At 44.5% G+C, this 21,653-nt stretch overlaps 1 protein-coding gene across 2 annotated transcripts in view; it reads right to left on the bottom strand.

Annotated features, from left to right (window-relative positions):
* Positions 1–527: 527 nt before the first annotated feature.
* The window catches only part of ZNF398 (zinc finger protein 398), a 34,766-nt gene continuing 13,640 nt past the window's right edge, over positions 528–21,653 (bottom strand). For both annotated transcript variants that reach the window (XM_007983357.3, XM_073009473.1), the window contains 4 exons: positions 20,407–20,533; positions 19,761–19,874; positions 15,935–16,048; positions 528–13,864 (listed from right to left, as the gene is read on the bottom strand). In XM_007983357.3, the coding sequence (XP_007981548.1) occupies positions 12,711–13,864; positions 15,935–16,048; positions 19,761–19,874; positions 20,407–20,533 (1,509 nt within the window). In that variant the 3' untranslated portion in view covers positions 528–12,710. The remainder of the gene's footprint in view (positions 13,865–15,934; positions 16,049–19,760; positions 19,875–20,406; positions 20,534–21,653) is intronic.

The following is a 21,653-nucleotide window of genomic DNA, read 5'->3' as shown; positions in this document are numbered from 1 at the left end:
GCGTTCCTAAGCACTTAACTAGTTATAACGATGTCCCTTGTTACACAATAAGACATCACCGTAGTGTGTCTACTTCACATTTCTCCTTCACGGAGGGTGGACTTTCATGCAGCCATCAACACTTTCACCCTTTAGCCCAGAGCTAGAGGTCCCATTCATTGTTAAGATAATCACAGCACTTCAGAGGCCAAGGCGGACAAATCATGAGGTCAGGAGTTCGAGACCAGCCTGGCCAATATGGCGAAACTCCATCTCTACTAAAAATACAAAAGTTAGCCGGGCAGGGTGGCGGGTGCCTATAGTCCCAGCTACTCGGGAGACTGAGGCAGAAGAATCACTTGAGCCCAGGAGGTGGAGGTTGCAGTGAGCTGAGATCCTGCCACTGCACTCCAGACTGGAGACAGAGCAAGACTCCATCTCAAAAAAAAAAAAAAAATATATATATATACACACACACACACACACACACACATATGGGCAAAGCTACTCAACTCAAATAGAATTTAAATGCACAGGCTTCATTGTACTTGCATTATTTTATTTTATTTATTTTTGAGACAAAGTTTCACTCTGTCACCCAGGCTAGAGTGCAGTTGCTAATCTCGGCTCACTGCAACCTCCATCTCCTGAGGTCAAACAATTCTCCTGCCTCAGCCTCCTGAGTAGCTGGGATTACAGGTGCTTGCCACTATGCCCAACTAATTTTTGTAGTTTTAGTAGAGGTGGGGTTTCACCATGTTGGCCAGGCTGGTCTCAAACTCTTGACCTCACGTGATCAACCCGCCTCGGCCTCCCAAAGTGTTGGGATTACAAGCATGAGCCACCGCACCTGGCCACTAACATTATTTTATAACCACCAAGCCTAGCAACCACAGGCCATAAAAGGCTGTAGTGGATACCAGCAGGAAGGTAGTGAAGGGAGTGATTAAGGAGAACTTCCCAGAAGGAAAACAAGCAGGGAATGAAGAGGAAGCTGCTGTAGCTGCACAGGCTGTGGGCCCAATTACAGGTCCTTCCATGATCAACCGGCGGATGAGACAGAGAGATCCCCAAGAGTGGGAGAGATCCTGCACTGGGAGAGGTGTCCAGGCATAAAACTGGTTTCCAGAAATCACTGGGTGACTAGGAGACAGTTATCTAACGTACTGAGGAGCAGAATGAGCAACTGGATAAAGTGGATTATAAATGCCACGTATCACGGTTAATACACGTTTCTTATTAGGGAAGGACCCAGGCCTGGCCCCTCAGTCTCTCAGGTGGGACCTGATTGCTTTTCATCTACGCCCCTAGAAATTTTATTGTTACTGCTCTGGACAGGATATCTGAAGTGATAGATGCCGAACTAAAGAATACAGGAGAGGCCAATGGAGAGGAGATGCATCAACGCCAGAACATTTATGTCTACTATTTCCTAAAGATTTCTGGTGCTCTGCGTCTTTTCAACAACTGCAATAAAGCTTTATTTGAGGAAGAAAACTGCTAGACTAACTGTTAGCTAAGTGAAGAGGGTAACCAAATTTGCACTCCTATCTTGGTTTTTCGCCCCATACCTAATTTAATGAGCAGGCTATGAAGTACCAATGTGGTCACCGGGATAGGGAAAGAAGACAGCTCAGTTTCTCAGGCTTCCTCCGCCACTGGCATGTCCCTGGTCACAGTTTTCCACCTTCATTTTAGGACACTGTGCCTAGTTATGCCAACCTCCAAGGAAGAGCAACTTTTTTTTTTTGGAGACAGAGTCTCGCTGTGTCACCCAGGTTGCAGTGCGGTGGCAGTCACTGCAACCTCCGCCTCCCGGGTTCAAGCGATTCTCCTGCCTCAGCCTCCCGAGTAGCTGGGACTACAGGCATGTGCCACCATACTCAGCTAATTTTTTTGTATTTTAGTAGAGACAGGGTTTCACCATGTTGCCCAGGCTGGTCTCGACTCCTGAACTCAGGCAATCTGCCTGCCTCGGCCTCCCAAAGTGCTAGGATGACAGGCATGAGCCACTGCATTGGGCCGAGCAACAAATTAGGTTACAATATCAGTGACAGCCTCAGTGTGATAAAAAATCAGAGACAGGGCTTTATGGAGGGGATGGGCACTAGGAGTAAGGTGACAAAGCCCCAGACCATTTAAAGGGGCAGAAAGTATTAATGTGGGGATGGGGGAGAAATACAGTCAAATATTTTGTATTATAAAGTTTTAGGGCAATCTGCTCTTGCAAAGACATTTTTTAACATTTCTGTCCTTTACAGACCCACCTTTTGGCAATATTTTATTTCAAACTTAAACACCCAAACACATACACGTTCTCTTTCTCTTATTTCTGAAAATTTTTGCTTTACACATATGCAACGTTTGGAGAAAGTACTTTTTTCCTCTTGAATTCATGCTCAGTCTCCTTCAAATAAGCATTTCATTACCTTACAAGTTTTGACTGTAGATGAGTAAAGCTGACTGGCTTCTCGTCAGTTCTTAGTGACTCCATGGTACCTCTCCATTGCTCAGGTAACTGAGCATGCTACTAACATACTAACACAACAGACACCTAGGGCTTAGAAACCCTTTATGCAGATGACAGGTTTCATGTTGGTAATTGCTATATGTTCTTCGTGAATCTCCTCAGTGGACAACCTTTAAACCTTTTTTTTTTTTTTTTGAGACGGAGTCTGGCTCTATTGCCCAGGCTGGAGCGCAGTGGCACGATCTTCTCACTGCAACTTCCGCCTCCTGGGTTCAAGTGATTCTCCTGCCCCAGCTTCCCAAGTAGCTGGGATTACAGGTGTGCACTGCCACCCCTGGCTAATTTTTTTTTTTTTTTTTTTTTTGAGACGGAGTCTTGGTCTATCGCCCAGGCTGGAATGCAGTGACCGGATCTCAGATCACTGCAAGCTCCGCCTCCCTGGTTTATGCCATTCTCCTGCCTCAGCCTCCTGAGTAGCTGGGACTACAGGCGCCCGCCACCTCGCCCGGCTAGTTTTTTGTACTTTTTAGTAGAGACGGGGTTTCACCCTGTTAGCCAGGATGGTCTCGATCTCCTGACCTCGTGATCCGCCCATCTCGGCCTCCCAAAGTGCTGGGATTACAGGCTTGAGCCACCGCGCCCGGCCTAATTTTTGTATTTTTAGTAGAGATGGGGTTTCGCCATGTTGGCCAGGCTGGTCTTGAACTCCTGACCTCAAGTGATCCACCTCAGCCTCTCAAAGTGCTAGGATTACAGGCACGAGCCACCACGCCCAGCAACCTTTCAACTTTTAAGTGCAGATTTGATTACTAAAAATGGCCGAAATTCATGTAAAATAAAGTCTAGTGCTCATAAAGAAACATCCTAGTTCTTCCAAATTCAAAAATAAGGTATTAAAACCAAGTGTTGGCCGAGCGTGGACTCACGCCTATAATCGCAACATTCTGGGAGGCCGGGTGGGCGGATCACCAGGTCAGGAGATCGAGACCATCCTGACTAACACAGTGAAACCCCGTCTCTACTAAAAATACTAAAAAAAAAAAGAAAAAAAGAAAAAAAATTGCCAGGCGCCTGTAGTCGCAGCTACTCCAGAGGCTGAGGCAGAAGAACGGCACGAATCCAGAAGGCGGAGCTTGCAGTGAGCCAAGATCACGCCACTGCACTCCAGCCTGGTCCACAGAGCAAGACTCCGTCTCAAGACAAAAAAACAAACACACAACAACAACAACAAAAGTATTATTGTTAAATCCAAGTTGGTAAGGATGTCACTAAAGTCCTTTTTTGCTCTTCACTAAACTGCTCTTATGAGGAGGTACTAGCCTCACCATTCTGGAAGTTAGTTAGGTCTACAGCATAGGCATGGGGTACCAGTCTCATCTGTGCTCACCTGGTCCTGCCAACTGTTTTCGAATCAGAGGCTCTGGACACAGCTCTGCAGTCTGAAGTGAATGCTGCTTTTCCCACTGACTCTAGAGCTCCTAACTATTGAGGTCAGAACTTTCTCAACCACCATTCCCATAGTTTTATATCCTTCTGAGTCCTGCATCTAGAATCAAATTATGACTTCCCATTGTGGATTCGAAGACCCTTTATTAATCTCCAATCCACAGCTCCCTGCTCCAATAAAGCAGGCTAAGTAGCCATTTCCAGTCCAATAATTCACTTTCTCTCTGATCTTCTATACCTTGTAGGCACATTAAAATCACTTGGGGGAACTCAAACACAAAACATCCAGGCCTCATCACACACCAATTAAATCATGCCATGGTGGGCCTTGGCATAAATATTTTTTTGAGCTCCCCAGGTTATTCTAAAGTTCAGCCAAAAACAAACTAGTGCAACAGAATCTTCCTCCTACTCCTCATCTCCTTGTCTCAGCCCCACAAGATCCATCTGGGCAAATAAACACCCTAAACGACTACTTTCTTGGCTAATAACATAAATATGATTGGTGTAATTATTCTTGCTTTTATCCTGCTCTTTACTCACTGAGGGTGGCTTGTAGGTATCGTCTTATACAATTTTTTTTAATTATAAACTCAAGGCCAAGAACTGACCTGATGTACATAGATTGATGTACATCCTTAATTTTGAATCCTGCTTGTTTAGTCAACTCTTTCCAGTAACGTGCCTGCCTTCCTGATGTTCTAATTCTTCCTATACATACAAGTGGTTATCTTACAAAAGTTGCTGCTAGAGCTAAACACACTATACATGTAAAACTAATTTTTTCGCATTAAATTTCTTCATCTCTGTCCATGCATACTTACACTTCTCCTATTGCTCCCCAAATTGCAATCTTGGGCTAGCTTCTCATCATAGGCAAAGCAAATTGGAAACAAACAACTACTGCTTTTTTTTTTTTTTTTTTTTTTTTTTTTGCTACAAGGTCTCACTCTGTCACCCAGGCTGGAGTGAAGTGGTGCAATCATGGCTCACTGCAGCCTCAACCTCCTGGGCTGAAAGGATTCTCCCACCTCAGCCTCTAAGTAGCTGAGATTACAGGAATGTGACACCACACCCAGCTTTTTAAAAATTTTTTGGTAGAGATGGGGGTCTCACTATGTTGCTCAGGCTAGTCTCAAACTCCTGGGCTCAAGTGATCCTCCTGCCTCGGCCTCCCAAAGTGGTGGGATAACATGAGTAAGCCATCACAACCGGCCTCTGCCCAGTCTTGAATGAAGAGAAGCATCAATATGACCCACGATATTGTTTAACTGGTTAACAAAGGAATTCTCCTGCAACTACTATATCAACACTGGCTTCTTTTTTTTTTTTTTTTTTTTTTTTGAGGCGGAGTGTAGCTCTGTCGCCCAGGCTGGAGTGCAGTGGCCGGATCTCAGCTCACTGCAAGCTCCGCCTCCCGGGTTCACGCCATTCTCCGGCCTCAGCCTCCCGAGTAGCTGGGACTACAGGCGCCCACCACCTCGCCCGGCTAGTTTTTTGTATTTTTTAGTAGAGACGGGGTTTCACCGTGTTAACCAGGATGGTCTCGATCTCTTGACCTCGTGATCCGCCCGTCTCGGCCTCCCAAAGTGCTGGGATTACAGGCTTGAGCCACCGCGCCCGGCCAACACTGGCTTCTTATGCCTGAAATATAGACTTCAAAGCACTTCAAAATCTTTCCTGCCAGGTGTGGTGGCTCATGCCTGTAATCCCACCACTTCGGGAGGCCGAGGAGGGCGGATCACCAGGGTCAGGAGTTCAAGACCAGCCTGACCAACATGGTGAAATCCCATCTCTACTAAAAATACAAAAATTAGCCAGGGGGTGGCGGGGCTGTGCATACCTGTAATCCCAGCTACTCAGGAGTCAGAGGCAGGAGAATCGCTTGAACCCCGGAGGCAGAGGTTGCAGTGAGCTGAGATCACACCACTGCACTCCAGCCTGGGCGACAGAACAAGACTCCATCTCAAAAAAAAAAAAACTTTCCTCATTTGATCTTCACAACACCTTTGTAAACTGGGTATTATCCTCACATTATGAATGAGAAAACTGAAAGCAAGGTTAAAACTCTGCTTTGGCAGGAGGATCACTTGGCAGGAGGATCCTGACTTGCTTTCCAGGATCTTTTTCATGACAATAATCCTTATTCTTACAAAAACATTAAAAATGCTTTACGCGCGCTGGGCGCGGTGGCTCACTCCTGCAATCCCAGCACTTTGGGAGGCCAAGGCGGGCAGATCGCCTGAGGTCAGGAATTCGAGACTAGCCTAGCCAACAAGGTGAAACCCCGTCTTTACTAAAAATAAAAAATTAGTCAGGTGTGGTGGCTCACGCCTGTAGTCCCAGCTACTCGGGAAGCTGAGGCAGGAGAATCTCTTAAACCCGGGAGGCGGAGGTAGGAGCGAGCCGAGATCACGCCACTGCACTCCAGTCTGGGCGACAGAGTGAGACTCCATCTCAAAAAAAAAAAGCTTTACACAATTGGGTGTGGTGGCTCTAATCCCAGTACTTTGGGAGGCCAAGGCAGGTGGATTATTTGAGGTCAGGAGATTGAAACCAGCCTGGCCAACATGGTGAAACTCTCATCTCTACTAAAAATACAAAAAGTAGCTGGGCATGGTGGCAGGCACCTATTATCCCAGCGACTTGAGAGGTTGAGGCAGGAGAACTGCTTAAACCTGGGAGCCAGAGGTTGCAATGAGGTAACACTGGGCCACTGCACTCTAGCATAGGCAACTCCATCTCAAATAAAAAAAAAAAAAAAGGTTTACACAAAGAGCTTTACATTACACAAAATTTATAGGGAAAAGTAATCATTGAATTACCCAGCACCCTAGCAAAAGAATTACTTTGTTTTCCCATGTTTTGAAAAAGTGAATTAAATGTATACTTTCTATTTAAAACAAAATTTTCTACTTTTGCTAGAACTTTTTCAGTTTGTGTAGCTTTGGAGTTAATATGGATAGAATGAGACTCTTTAGTCTGTAAAAACACATACCTCTCCAAGATGTTTATACTGCTGTGCAGAACAATCACTCAAAAGGGCAGAATCTAGGAAGAAACCAGACAAGGAAAGAGGACCCAAAAGTAAAATCTTAAATTCTGTAATTTTAGAATTGAAGGGTCTTTTCCCCAACTCTGACAATCCTAATCCAGAAGAAAGGACTTTATATTACCATGTTGTTCTATTTTCACATTAGAGATAGGAAAATGAGATATTTATAAATTAGGTAGTTTGCCCCATACAAGTAGAGAATGTTAAGCAAGGACCATCATCCACTTTTTAACTCCTACTTCTGGTGACCTTCCTACTATACAATTATTCATTGAGCAACCGTGTGCCTAAAAGCACGTGGCATCATGAGGAATATAAAATAATACATGGCCTCTGTTCTTGGGTAGCTTAAGTTTTAGACCAGTTCTAAGATTTTACAGTAAATACTGGTTTTGCTAATAAACATAAAGCCGCATAGCTCAATGAGGTTTTATCAAATATTTTATGGTTTTTTTTTTTTTTTTTTTTTGAGATGGAGTTTCGCTCGTCACCCTGGCTGGTATGCAGTGGCGCAACCTCGGTTCACTGCAACTTTCGCCTCCAGGGTTCAAGTGATTCTCCTGCCTCAGACTCCCGTGTAGCTGGGATTACAGGCACCCGCCACCATGCCTGGCTAATTGTATTTTTAGCAGAGATGGGGTTTTGCCAGGGTGGCCAGGCTGGTCTCAAACTCCTGACCTCAGGTGATCCGCCTACCTTGGCCTCCCAAAGTGCTGGGATTACAGGCATGAGCCACCGTGCCTGGCCTTTATCAAGTGTTTTATTTGAAATGTAACCTGGCAATTTTTTAGAACACTGCAGGACACTGCTTTCGAGGCATCTCTGGGCTATAATATCTGCCTTCTTTGACGGGAGGTTGGTCTTAAGGGAAAATTTTTTTTTTTTTTTTTTTTGAAGAGGCAATTTAACCAAGTTGAGCAAAATCATTGTGTATGTGTGTATACATATATGATTGTGCCAGTTACTCATTTAAAAAGAAACTAAAACAAGGCCAGAAGGGAGGAATAACATCCTAGAAAGTGACAAATGACTCCTGCAAGATAAGTAAACTGAACCTTCTAGATACATAAACAGAACCTTCCATATTGTTTTCTGCAAGAAACAATATGCTCTGGCCCATGATAGTTCTGCAGAGCAGCCTCTGTTCTTGGCAGCTTCACTTCAAATTCAGCCCGGCTTAATGACCCCCCATCCGGTTGGTCCTGTAAAATCTTTCCTGATAGCTGATACTGAACACCTCCTGTCAGGGTCCTGTGTTAAACACTACATAGGTTCCCTCCTCAGCCTTAACACCTCTGACACACAGGTATTGTTATCCCTGTCTTACAGATAAGGAAACTAAGGCTCAGGATGGTTAAATAACACATCAGTTATCTTACTTATGATGTCAGGACTTGAATCGAGGACTCCAGAATCCCTGCTCATAACCATTAAGCTGTACTAACATACATGATGTATTGTTGTTAAGGCTCTGCACACTCCCTGCCCCCACCAATCTGATCTATCTTGTCTGGTCATGACAAGCAGTTCTCACATATTTCTTTAACTGAAGAGTTAAATTTGCATGGTTTCTCTCAGGAGCACTTGATGGGCTAAGAGTTTCTCCTCCACACTTTCTGTTGGACACCTTATCCTTCCCACTGATCCATTTTACTTATCCACTTTTGAATCTTAAGCAAACACTCTTTGGAGCTGGCCTGCAGTTCTGATAGCAGACTGATGAAAGAAAAGAGTAACATCTTTTGCTTGTAAGAGTCTGAAACATTTTAAAACAAAGAACGGGCCAGGCACAGTAATCCCAGCACTTTGGGAGGCCAAGGTGGGCAGATCATGAGGTCAGGAGTTCGAGACCAGCCCGACCAACACGGTGAAACTCCATCTCTACTAAAAATACAAAAATCAGCCAGGTGTGGTGGTGTGTGCCTGTAATCCCAGCTACTCAGGAGCTGAGGCAGGACAATCACTTGAACCCGGGAGGCAGAGGTTGCAGTGAGCTGAGATCACACCACTGCACTCCAGCCTGGGCGAGAGGGCCAGACTCCATCTCAAAAACAAAAACCAAAAACAAAGAATGGCCTCTGTGTGTAAATCCTGTGAGAAATGACTGCTCCTTTGCTACAGATAAAGAACTGGAGCTAGGCCAGGCAAGGAGGCTCACACCTATAATCCCAGCTCTTTGGGAGGCCTTGGCAGGAGGATCACTTGAACCCAGGAGTTCAAGACCAGCCTGAGCAACATGGCAACACAGTGAGACTTCTCTGAAAAGAATTTTTCAGCAAAAACAAACAAAAAAACAAGACTAAAGAGAACAGGGTTAGAAATATCAATAAGGCCCAAAGAAAGAAAAAAAAAAGTGTTTAGTGACATCAGAGGTCCTTGTCCATAAGAAAATTGTCTGGGAAAGATGCTTTTGCTCGTGGCTACTGAGCTGCCCTCAGGCAGCCACTGAGGATGCTTTTTGTAGTTTAAGAAGCTAAGACATGGGAAGAAGGGCGGGTGTCCTGTCCCTCCTCAGAGAAAACCTGAACAGAAATTTGGGATTTCCATTCCATTTGGAATGAGGTGCTTTCTCTCTCTCTTTTTTTAATCAACGAGGCTTTTGTGGACTGTTACTACCTAGTAAGTCACAGGGTCTGGTCCTGGTTGAGACAGGCATGAACATTTTTCAGATATGCTCAAGAGAAGCCCAGCAGAGCCCGACACCTTCCCCCCAATAGGAACCTTGCACACTTTATTATTAATGAAAAGGGAAGTAGGAGTTTCCAATACTAAATGGTCAGCAGAAAAGGAGCAGGGCCATCTTCTTTCACTTTCTAGACAATCAACCAACTTCCATTTATTTTCACAACTGTGGCTAAACCAGAGGTTCATCCAATGGTGACAATGAAAAATCTGGTAAGCAAAGAGTAAATCTGGTTATAGTCAACACCTGGATCCACTCTAAGGGAATGGTGCTTATGTGTAATAGTGACAACTTCTTGGTCCAAAAGGCTGACAGATGAAGAGCACGTTTCTGGGGTTTCCCCTTTCCTATCTTGTCTGGTCATGACAAGCAGTTCTCACGTATTTCTTTAACTGAAGAGTTAAATTTGCATGGTTTCTCTCAGGAGCACTTGATGGGCTAAGAGTTTCTCTCCCACACTTTCTGTTGGACACCTTATCCTTCCCACTGATCCATTTTACTTATCCACTTTTGAATCTTAAGCACTCTTTGGAGCTGGCCTGCAGTTCTAACTGATAGGGGACTGATGAAAGAAAAGAGTAACAGTTGAACTCTCTACTTTATTCCTGGGCTGAGGATTAGTATCACGCCTGCTTCCATCTCTCTGAGATGGCCTCACACATCCTCTTTCATTCCGTTTTAGGGCTCTTGCTTCATTTGTATTTGAGTTCCTTTCACAAGGGACTGTGGGATCTATCTGCAGCACTTCAATCCACAGGTCTCTTTCATTAATAAGCTGTGCTCTTGGCAAATCTTTGAGTAAAAAAGTATTTAAAGTGTTACCTAGTCCCACATCTCACCTACTGTAGGAGTCCCTCCTCCAGCATACCCTGGCAAATGCTTGAAATCCATTCAGAAAAGGAACTCAGCACCTAGACAATACTTTGGCTCTTCTCCCTTTTCACTGGGGAAATCAAGGTGCAAACTAGAGCTGAATCTCACATTCAAGTTCATAGTGGGTTGCCAATGAAGCCAGAACCCTGGCTTAGGGATTCCCAGAACCCCTAAATCTTCCCATGGTATAGGTCCAGATTCTGGCTAGAAAGCTCTTAATCCCAATATGCTATGGTACTGCCCATCATGTCTTGTTCTGTGCTATTGGGCTTTTCCACTGTAAGTTATGACAGCAGGCACACATTTCTTGTGTCTCCCACGGTCCCTGGTATTGTCAATGTCATAGAGCAGATGTTTTGTAAATGTGATTATCCTACAGAGCAACATGTTCAGACACAGCCTTCCCAGAAGCCAAGTTAGCTGGGCTAACACCTTTTCCTAGTGTTGTTATGCATAACTAGAGAGAGTGAAGGTTGGGCTAGGTGATAAGCAAAAAATGGGTCCTTCCCTTATCACTTCATCAAGAAAATATCCTGACTAAACATTTCCAGACCTTGTTCTAGGCACCTCAGGAAGAAGCAGAGGAAACAAGAGTATAGGAATGAACATTTTCTGCCCAAGATGTAGGACTTCTGCATTCTGTCTTCTACCTCAGGCTTCCAAGTGGGAGTCAAACAACAAATCAAATAAATTTTAGTCAAGTTTCAGCAGGAATTTATCTGCTTTGATTTTGCTGTCTTATTTAGCTTTGCCTGGACAGAAGCCAAAGACAGAGACAGAATTTTGGCAGGAAAAGCAATGTATCACAAGATTTTTTTTTTAGTAACTCCTAGAGGCTCACTTTTTTTCCTTTTAACAGCCTCATTTTGCAGATGAAAATTTGAGATCCATAAAGGAAACAGAACTTAAGCCTAGCTGCAAAGCCACTTAGCAGCAGACTCGGATGCTCCCAGGTGATTAAATCACCCCAAGAAAAGAACAAATGGTAGTCAAAGCCCCTAAAAGCAATACAGGCAAGAACAAACTGTTGTTGTCTATGCATGGTGCTTAGTTCTCAGCGATCTAGGAAGTTCCTCAATCTGTCCACTGTCAATGGGATACAGCCAGATAGGGTGAACATACACTCTCTCTGATGACTCAAGAAAGCTGCATTACAACACTGTTATCATCTCACTACTGAGGATGAAGAGTTCACTTTCTGGAAGCTCCATGCTTCCGGAAAGTGCTGTGATCTTTTTGTTGTTGATGACTGTCAAGAATATCACACACCAGGAATGGAGAAGCCAACTTACTGGCTTGGAAAAGATAAGGAAGAATTGGATGTGAAGGACTCTCAGAACATGGTGTAGGCACAAATTTTAGGCCGTTCTATCATTGTTAAGCCAGCTATTTCTCTGAGGTCTCTAGCTTTTAAAGCTGGGACTGAGAAAACTGTTCCCAATTTTTTAACCAGGACTTTGCCAAAGGTTTCTAGTACTTTAAATGGCAATAAGAGCCTGTTTCAAATCAAGCCAGTATAGTTAAGGAATGTTCTCCTTAATAATCTTTTAAAGTCAGATTTCATATTCAACCAATATTAAACAAAATGTACGTGAAGAATTCATCTAAGAAACCTAGGCAGGCAGTCTTGAGTTACCATGTTTCAGGGAAAGGCAGCCACAGAGGCTTGTGAACAGATCTTGGCTGGTTTTGAGAGAGGAGGCAGCAACATCAACAGTGGCTTAAGCACTTTCTCCAACAACCATCTTAGCTATCAAGGAGCTAATAAAGGGCTTTATGGTTAAACATTCTCATGCCTCATAATGGGCTTCCAGTTTTGGAGACTCTTCCCATGTACCTGTCTCTACCTAGAGACATAATCTACTATCAACCTGCTGTTCTCTGAGAACAAGAGAACCAGAGGTTAAATCCTGCTTTCCAACCTCTCCACAATATTCTTGTAACTTCTGCTTTTGTTGTATCTTTGAAAAGATGGAGGTCCTGAGCCCCTTTCCAGGTCTTTCTGGGTTTCAAAATGTGGTATTCTTGTAAGTGTGTGAAATTCCAAACCACAACCATGTCTCTAGTCAAGTGTATAGGACCCCAAATTCAGTGATGTACCAGGTAATAATTACTGTGGGTGTTGGATGGGGCTCACAGACTTTCTCTTGGATTTTGTACCCTACTGTGAGCATATATAACCATGAAGCCACAGAGATTTGGATTTACAAAACTCCCCCTCCACTCCCTTCCCCATACCACTGGTTGGCCTCTAGACCTTCAGTGTTGACACTCAGGCCAGAAGTTTCAAGCCCAGTTATGAGGGGACCTGGTGGGTCGGGGGGCTGACCCGATGGGTCACTATCACCCCCACAGCCTCCATTGTGGCCTGAACGCAGGTGGTCCTTGAGTGTCTGCTTGTAGCGGAAGCTCCTGCCACAGTAGGAGCAGGGGTAGGGCCGCTCCCCGGTGTGGATGCGCTGGTGTTTCATGAGGTGGTGCTTGCGGATGAAGCTCTTGCCACAGTGAGGACAACTGAAGGGCCGCTCGCCCGTGTGCAGCCGCCGGTGGTTCAGCAGGTGCTCCTTGCGCATGAAGCTCTTACTGCAGTCAGTGCAGGGGTAAGGACGCTCGCCTGTGTGGATCATCTGGTGACGGATAAGGGCCGAGTGGCCGTTGAAGTCAATGCCACACTGAGGGCAGGAGAAAGGGCGCTCTTGTGCATGACCCCGCTGGTGGAGCAGGAGGCTGATTTTCAAGCTGAAGCTCCTGCCGCACTGGGCACAGCGGAAGGGCCTTTCGCTTGCATGAGCTCTCCGGTGGCTGGTGAGTCGAGCTTGGTCAGCAAAGCGCTTGGGGCAATCAGGACAGGGGAAAGGACGCTCAGTGCTGTTATGGACCCGAAGATGGTAGGTAAGTCTTGATGGGTGAGTAAAAGTCCTGGCACAGTGTGGGCAGGTGGGGGGCGTCTCACTGGCATGGTCCTGGGAGGTGCTGCTGAGGTCCACCTGTGGAGTAAAGTGCTTAGGGCACTGGGCACAGGGTAAGGGGTGCTCAGTAGCGTGGCTACATTGGTGGGTCAGCAACATGTCTTGGCTGAGACTCTTGCCACAGTGGTGGCATGAGAACACCTGCTCGCCAACTGGAGGTGGGAGGGGATAGCTACCCAACTGAGTAAAAGTCACTTGTCCCTCAGAGGCTTCAGGCAGGTCAGTGGCTGGACGTCCAAAAGGTGTCATGGATGTAGACTGCTGGCTTTTGAAAGCCACATCTGAAAAAGCATCCTTTGCTGTTGCTGGTGGAGAAGAGAAAGGGACTGGAACTTCAGGGCACAACGAGGATCTAGCAAGGCCTTCAGCTTTGATGACAAGCTCTTCATCTGAAAGAAAAGACTCCAGAGTTATACCTATCAATAACTGTCTCACTAGCAACTCTCATGCATTCCTACTCAGCTCTAACAGATCACTCCAAGCTCTCAACTAGCTCAGATCAGAAACTCAGCAGAAGGTTGCAATAATAACCAAGACAACAGTGGTCTCTGTGACAAATCATCAGAGAAATGAAATGAAATTCTAAATTTATTTTATTTTATGACAGAATCACGTTCTGTTGCCTGTGATGGAGTGCAGTGGCGTGACCTTGGCTCACTGCAGCCTCCACCTCCTGGGTTCAAGCAATTTTCCTGCCTCAGTCTCCCAAGTAGCTGGGATTACAGGTATGCACTACTGTGCTCAGGTAATTTTTTTTTTTGAGACAGAGTCTCGCTCTGTCACCCAGGCTGGAGTGTAGTGGCGCAACCTCGGCTCACTGCAAGCTCCGCCTCCCAGGTTCACACCATTCTCCTGCCTCAGCCTACTGAGTAGCTGGGACTACAGGCACCCGCCACCACGCCCAGCTAATTTTTTGTATTTTTAGTGGAGACAGGGTTTCACCGTGTTAGCCAGGATGGTCTCGATCTCCTGACCTCGTGATCCACCCGCCTCAGCCTCCCAAAGTGCTGGGATTATAGGCATGAGCCATCGTGTCCAGCCGTGCTCAGGTAATTTTTATATTTTTAGTAGAGATGGGGTTTTGACATGTTGACCAGCGGTCTTGAACTCCTGGTGTCAAGTGGTTCACCTGCCTCAGCCTCTGAAAGTGCTGGGATTACAGGCATGAGCCACCACACCCAGCCCTCATCAGAAAATTTAACATTGTACCTCTTCTATGCTATCTGTTAAGAAACAGAAAATCCTTGGCATCAATCTTCCCAATGTCACTTTCACCATATTTTACCTCTACTCAAGAACTTTCTCTATTGCCTGTTGTGACAAAGCCTAAAATCACATAATCATCTATTCCTATTTATATCAGATCAACCCATCACTGTGGTCAGCTGTCTCTTTACGTCCCCTGAGAACAGAGTACACATTTCTGCTATGCATCTTTACTTATTCTGTCCTCCCTTTTGCAGAATGCTACCCCTCTCTCCCCATCTTCCCAAATTATACCCAACCATATCATACCAATCTTCTAAGGTACAATTGTGGCTTTATGCCCTTCCTTAGGTCTTATCTAAATACCTAAACTAAAACTGATGCATGTTCTCCTTTTTTTTTTTAGAGACAGGATCCCCCTATGTTACCCAGGCTGGTCTTGAACTCCTGAGTTCGAGTGATCCACCTACCTCAACTTCCTCCCAAAATGCTGGGCTTACAGGAATGAGTCACCCAACCTGATGCATGTTCCTGAAACTTCTCATTCGTTTATGTAAGTCATCCACCCCACTCATCCTTGATACTTAACAGGCTTGCCTAGTACTGGTATGTATGTCCCTAGTATAAGTTTCTTCAAGAGCTAAAACTGTCTTATTTTTCATTTGTGTTTCCCAGTCTAAAAGAACACACAGCACAGAAAATACTAAAAAAAGAGACTGCATTAAGCTGTATAAATGACTGGGACCCTTCTGATCTTGAGATTCTCTTCTACAATACAAATGGCAAAAGTATCTTAGAAGGAAGATACTTCTATTTATTCTCCCATCATTGATTTTTCCTTTCACTGAGGGAGGGCCCTTACTTAACATTCCCATTTACACTTCTCCACTGCCATTTCTGTCTCCAGAGCTTGTCTCCCCACCCCACTCCCACTTTTTCTACCCTTTCTACATGATTTTCACATGTTCTTCTGTCTTTCCCCATCCCCATAATTTTGGTTCGTCTGTATGCACTTATTTTTCTTGTTCTGACAATTCTCATTTGTCTTTGCACATAGGAGTATATTTTCTCACTCACTTAAAAATTTATTTTAGTGACTGTTTGGTTTCATTCATAATGTTGAGCATGGCTTTGTTTCTTTCCCTCATTCTTTTCCTACACATCTGCCTCTACAAATTTCACCTGCTGTTTCTTCAGTCAGTCCTGGCACGAGCTAGATATGGACATGAACACCTCTTTAATTTCTTACTCACCAGCATAAGTGCTTTTGTACACGTCACTTTCCTTGGACTCCGGTGGGGCCCCAACCTGAGGCTCTTCTTCTTGTTTAATCCAAGACAGAATATCTGATGTTGAAATACCAGGCTCTAATTTATGGGAGGGAAAAAAAAATGGCCTTCATGAACTTGAATAAGAAGGTGAGATAATCATGTTGGTTTGTCGAATACTGTATTTTGCTCAAATATTTTTCTTTTTTTTTTTTGACACAGAGTCTGGCTCTGTCGCCCAGGCTGGAGTGCAGTGGCGCAATCTCCTCTCACTGCAAGCTCTGCCTCCCAGGTTCATGCCATTCTCCTGCCTCCGCTTCCTGAGTAGCTGGGACTACAGGTGCCCACCACCACGCCCGGCTAAGTTTTTTTTTTTTTTTTTTTTAGTAGAGACGGGGTTTCACTGTGTTAGCCAGGATAGTCTCGATCTCCTGACCTCATGATCCACCCACTTTGGCCTCGCAAAGTGCTGGAATTACAGGCTTGAGCCACCGCGCCCGGCCCCAAATATTTATTTCCAAATAACTATAACAATAACACATAACCAGCCTTTTAAAAAATGCATACAGGCTGGGTGTGGTAGCTCACGCATATAATCCCAGAACTTTGGGAGGCCGAGGCAAGTGGATCACCTGAGGTCAAGAGTTCAAGACCAGCTGGCCAACATGGCAAAACTCTGTCTCTACTAAAAATACAAAAAATTAGTCAGGCGTGGTGACAGGCGCTGGTAATCCCAGTTACTCAGGAGGCTGCGACAGAAAAATCGCTTGAACCTAGGAGGCAGCGGTTGCAGTGAGCCAAGATCGCACCATTGCACTCCAGCCTGGGCAACAAGAGCAAAAAAACTCTATCTCAAAACAAACAAACAAACAAACAAAAAACCAAATCAATTTCCAGCAAAGTTAGGTCAGTACAGACACAGAATCCAACTCCTTAGAAACACTCTTTTCAGATTCCCAATTCTGGGCTCTTTCTAAGAGATATGTTACCTTTGTCTATTAAATGATACAAGTCATTGCTTCCTAAATGCTGGGAGGGGGAAGAATATAGTATTGGCAAGTCCTTCAGGTCTTGGGGGTTCTTTCTGAAAGAAAAAGTACACAGCCTATAGAGGCTTTGCACACAACATGCCTCATCTGATCAGTACCAAAACAGCCATGCTAGCTATTACAACCTAGGCCTATATTGCCTTTTTTTTTTTTTGGACTAAATGGACAAGCTGGCAAGCTGACAAGAGAGCTTGTCAAGCTCCAGAGAGTACCCTGAAGCTCTCTGTGGTTACTTCTCAAACACAGCCTTGTGAGCAGAATATGGTTAAATTCACAGCAAATTAACAGAACTCACTACTTTACCCCAATGTCTTTTAAATCAGTTAGATGCCACTGAAATCTAAAGGTGTTCTCAAAGCAGAAATAAGAGGCTGGGATAAGACTACAGCCCAAAAGACCATCAGGTTATGGGGAGAGATTTGGAAAACAGATTTTAGCACATGCAACAGCTGCCTTCCAACCTAAAAGCAAAGCTGAAATGTATTAAACATAGTCTAATCTTATCTTCGTTCTCTTCCAGATGTTATACACATACATACCTATAAGGGAAAAGGCAGAGGGGGAAAGACTGGATATAAGGAAGAAGACCTCTTAACCGATATCCAGAGGATTAACTTTCCATTCAAAACATCTAACTTTTGTTTGTTTGTTTGTTTCTGAGACAGGGTCTCACTCTGTCACCCAGGCTGGACTACAGCGGCGTAATCTCGGCTTACTGCAACCTCTGCCTCCCAGGGTCAAGCGATTATCCCACCTCAGTCTCCCTAGTAGCTGGGACCACAGCTAATTTTTTGTATTTTTGGTAAAGATGGGGTCTCACTCTGTTCCCCAGGCTGTTCTTGAACTCCTGAGCTCAGGTGACCCACCTGCCTCAACCTCCCAAAGTGCTGAGATTATAGGCATGACCCACCATACCTAGCCAAAAAACCTGACTTTTAAAACACTTACCTGCTTGTTTTTAAAAATTTTGTGAATGGGCTGGGTGCAGTGGCTCATGCCTGTAATCCCAGCACTTTGGGAGGCTGAGGTGGGCAGGTCATGAGGTCAGGAGTTCGAGACCACCCTGACCCAACATGGTAAAACCCCGTCTCTACTAAAAGTACAAAAATCAGCTGGCTGTGGTGCTGGGCGCCTATAATCCCAGCTACTTAGGAGGCTGAGGCAGGAGAATCGCTTGAACCCCGGAGGTGGAGGTTGCAGTGAGCTAAGATGGCACCACTGCACTCTAGCCTGGGCAACACAGCGAGACTCCATCTTAAAAAAAAAAAAAAAAAAAATTCTGAATGATGAGTTAGTGCTCTAAAAACCACCAAATGTTTGGGAGGCCGAGATGGGCGGATCACGAGGTCAGGAGATCGAGACCATCCTGGCGAACACGGTGAAACCTCGTCTCTACTAAAAAATACAAAAAACTAGCCAGGCAAGGTGGCAGGTGCCTGTAGTCCCAGCTACTCGGGAGGCTGAGGCAGGAGAATGGCGTAAACCCGGGAGGCGGAGCTTGCAGTGAGCTGAGATCTGGCCACTGCACTCCAGCCTGGGCAATAGAGCAAGACTCCCTCTCAAATAAATAAATAAATAAATAAATTTGGCCAGGCGCGGTGGCTCACGCCTGTAATCCCAGCACTTTGGGAGGCCGAGGTGGGCAGATCACAAGGTCAGGAGATTGAGACCACGGTGAAACCCTGTCTCTACTGAAAAAATACAAAAAATTAGCTGGGTGTGGTGGCGGGCGCCTGTATTCCCAGCTACTCAGGAGGCGGAGGCAGGAGAATGGCATGAACCCGGGAGGCGGAGCTTGCAGTGAGCCGAGATTGCGCCACTGCACTCCAGCCTGGGCGACAGTAAGACTCCATTTCTAACAACAACAACAAAAATATATATACACACACACACACATATTAGCTGGGTGTGGTGGTGCATGCCTGTAATCTGAGCTACTTGGGAGGCTGAGGCAGGAGAATCGCTTGAACCCAGGAGGCAGAGGTTGCAGTGAGTCAAGATCACGCCACTGCACTCTAGTCTTGGCGACAGAGCAAGACTCTGTCTCAAAAAAAGAAAAAGAAAGAAAAAGAAAAAAATAACTGTATGGGACAGGTGGGTTGTAAGAGAAGTTCATGTAACAGAGATGCCTGGAGGATGAACTGTGTGCTTCTATACAACAAAGAAAAAAAAAAGTGTATGAGAATTTTCTGACAGCAAAGGTGAGGCATGAGAGAAACAATACAACTGGACTTTGGTTGGCAGTCTTTCCCACACGATATTAAGCAGCTGCCAACCAAAAAGTTAGGAAGAGTTCATGATAGCCAGCTTTCCAGACCTGAGAAAATCCATGTTGCCCAGGTGGATGTCATCAGTGTCTACTGATTCCATGCATCTTGGAGGGACCATGCACACTCTTAGTCCCTTCGGCACTTATGAAGGGCCACGCTTATATTTGCTCAAGCCACTTTAGTCCAGATGAGCATGACTGCCTCCTTCATCATGCAAGGACATGTTTATTTTACTAAACAGCTAGGTGTCAGTACTTCTGTCAGGGAATGCAACTAGTACCTGTTAGATGTGTAGTACTGGTAAGTGAAGATACTGGACAAGGTGACCTCTAAGCTCCCTTTTATATTTAAATGCCTGATGACACATTCAAAATCTAGTTGCTTTAGCAATGAATGGCTCTAGAAGCCCCTAAGCCCTGCTTAGTTCTGAGCCACCATCTCTGACCAGGAAAGGAAGGGAGACAAGAAATAGGAATCTCTTCTCCCACTTACCTTCACTGGGGTCTGCGGGAATCTCACTTTCCTCTGGCCCTGCCTGGTCCTCTGTATTATGTTCCCCTTCTGGTTGAATCTGAGATAAGACATCAGGTTGATTTATAGCATAATCTAGGAGAGGAAAAAGGAAGAGAGGGTATGACAAAAAGATAAATGAGGAAGACAACTAATTGCCATCAAGGCTGAGCTGAAGCTTTGTGGTCACAGTCCCAGGCAATTTCTTTTAGACTTCATATCACTTCTTCCCATCTATCCACCTTCAACTGTGGATATCTATTCAGGAAAGCAGGCAGTGGAGATGTAATGTGTGGGGAAAGCACATGTGCTAGGTTAGCACTGCTTTCAGAGTGACAGTGTGCCTCAAGGGGGAGAAGTCAAGCTCCTTTCAAAGTGAAGGATACCCATGGAAACCACCAGCTGTCACACTCATAACCCTGAACTTCATTCTCTGCCCTAAAATTTGGTAAAAGGAGAGATTATGATTCCTATTTAGCAAGAATGAATTGGTCATCTTTTGGCTTGAAACCAGAATTCGAAGTGTGTGAAGACAGAGTGAGAATGAGGTCACTGGAGGAAAAGGGACTGTTTTGAGCCCTCTTGGAGCTGCTGTCACTTCATTCAAAAGATGTCAACTCAGCCTCACCCATGGAGATGAGAGACTCATAGTTGCCTTTCATGATATTCTTGTAAAGTTCCTTTTGCCATTCTTCTAATTTTTCCCACTCTGGAGTGGAAAAGTAGATGGAGACATCATCAAATGCCACAGGCACCTAAAATTACAATCACATGGGTTAGTTCCTCCCATTATAATTCAGTCATTCAATAAATCTCTTTCCCCCAATTAGTTCCTTTTATTTCATTTTACATTTTCAAAGGGTGGTCAATAAATATTCTAAATTTATTTATCTAAAATATTTAGAATATTTATTGTTTCTTTTAATGCTTCACTTGTCATTAGTAAATCCTAAAACCCCAGTACTCATGCAATACAGCATGAGTACCCTAAATAAAGCTGGGACCTTTTCTTGAGGCACATTCCAGTATTCTGGTAAGCGGTAATAAAATATCTAAATACCATGTATGTTAAAACTTCAGGCTTTATTGAGTCTTTGATTTCACCTCTTTTAAAATGCCTTTTCTCTAAGAAAATCACTCTCCAGGAGATTCAAAATTCCTCTATTTGTTTTCTTTGTGTTGTTTCTATTTCCTCCAGTCTTTTGCCAAGTACAGAGTTCCCTTTGATGCTGTTCATCCTGCACATGAGGAGGAAAGGATAATACCATGGCTGATGACTGAGAGCAAACAGGATTGACTTTGGAGGCATGTTAGGAACCAAAATTAAACTTCAAAATTCATTATGTCTTCTGTGTGTATCCTTTAGTCTTTTCTGAAACTTTGTATATTCTTCAAATGGTACATTTTGTCTATTTAAAACCCAATTTTGTTTCCATTTCTTCTCTACCTGCCTCCAAGATTTACACCTTGTCCTGCCATCTCCTCAATTGTTTTCAGGGGAAGATTTCCTCTTTTTCTGGGCAACTGCAGCTTACCGCAATTTCTCTTTAGCTTGACTACACATTTCTCTGAGATACTTTTCTTCTAACTGCTGTGTCTGTTCTTTTTCCAATGTCTTTTTGACTTCTAGTTAGACTTTTTCAGCTTGATTTCTTATATTTCAGCATTCCTATTTTAATGTCTCCATCGTTTCCTTCAGCATTTGGTTTGAACTCTGAAAGTGAGGTAGCTTGGATCTGAAAACTACTGATTTACTATTCCAGGTCAAAATTTTCATTTTTTTTCTTCCTCTGCATTTTTTCTTTTTTTTTTTTTTCAGAGACAGAGTGTCACTGTACACCCAGGCTGGAGTGCAGTGGCGCGATCTCATCTCAC

This window comes from Chlorocebus sabaeus, chromosome 21, assembly GCF_047675955.1.
Source record: "Chlorocebus sabaeus isolate Y175 chromosome 21, mChlSab1.0.hap1, whole genome shotgun sequence".
In the NCBI taxonomy this organism is placed as follows: Eukaryota; Metazoa; Chordata; class Mammalia; order Primates; family Cercopithecidae; genus Chlorocebus; species Chlorocebus sabaeus.
Note: the sequence above shows the minus strand (reverse complement) of the source record. Positions and strands in the feature narration are given on the sequence as shown.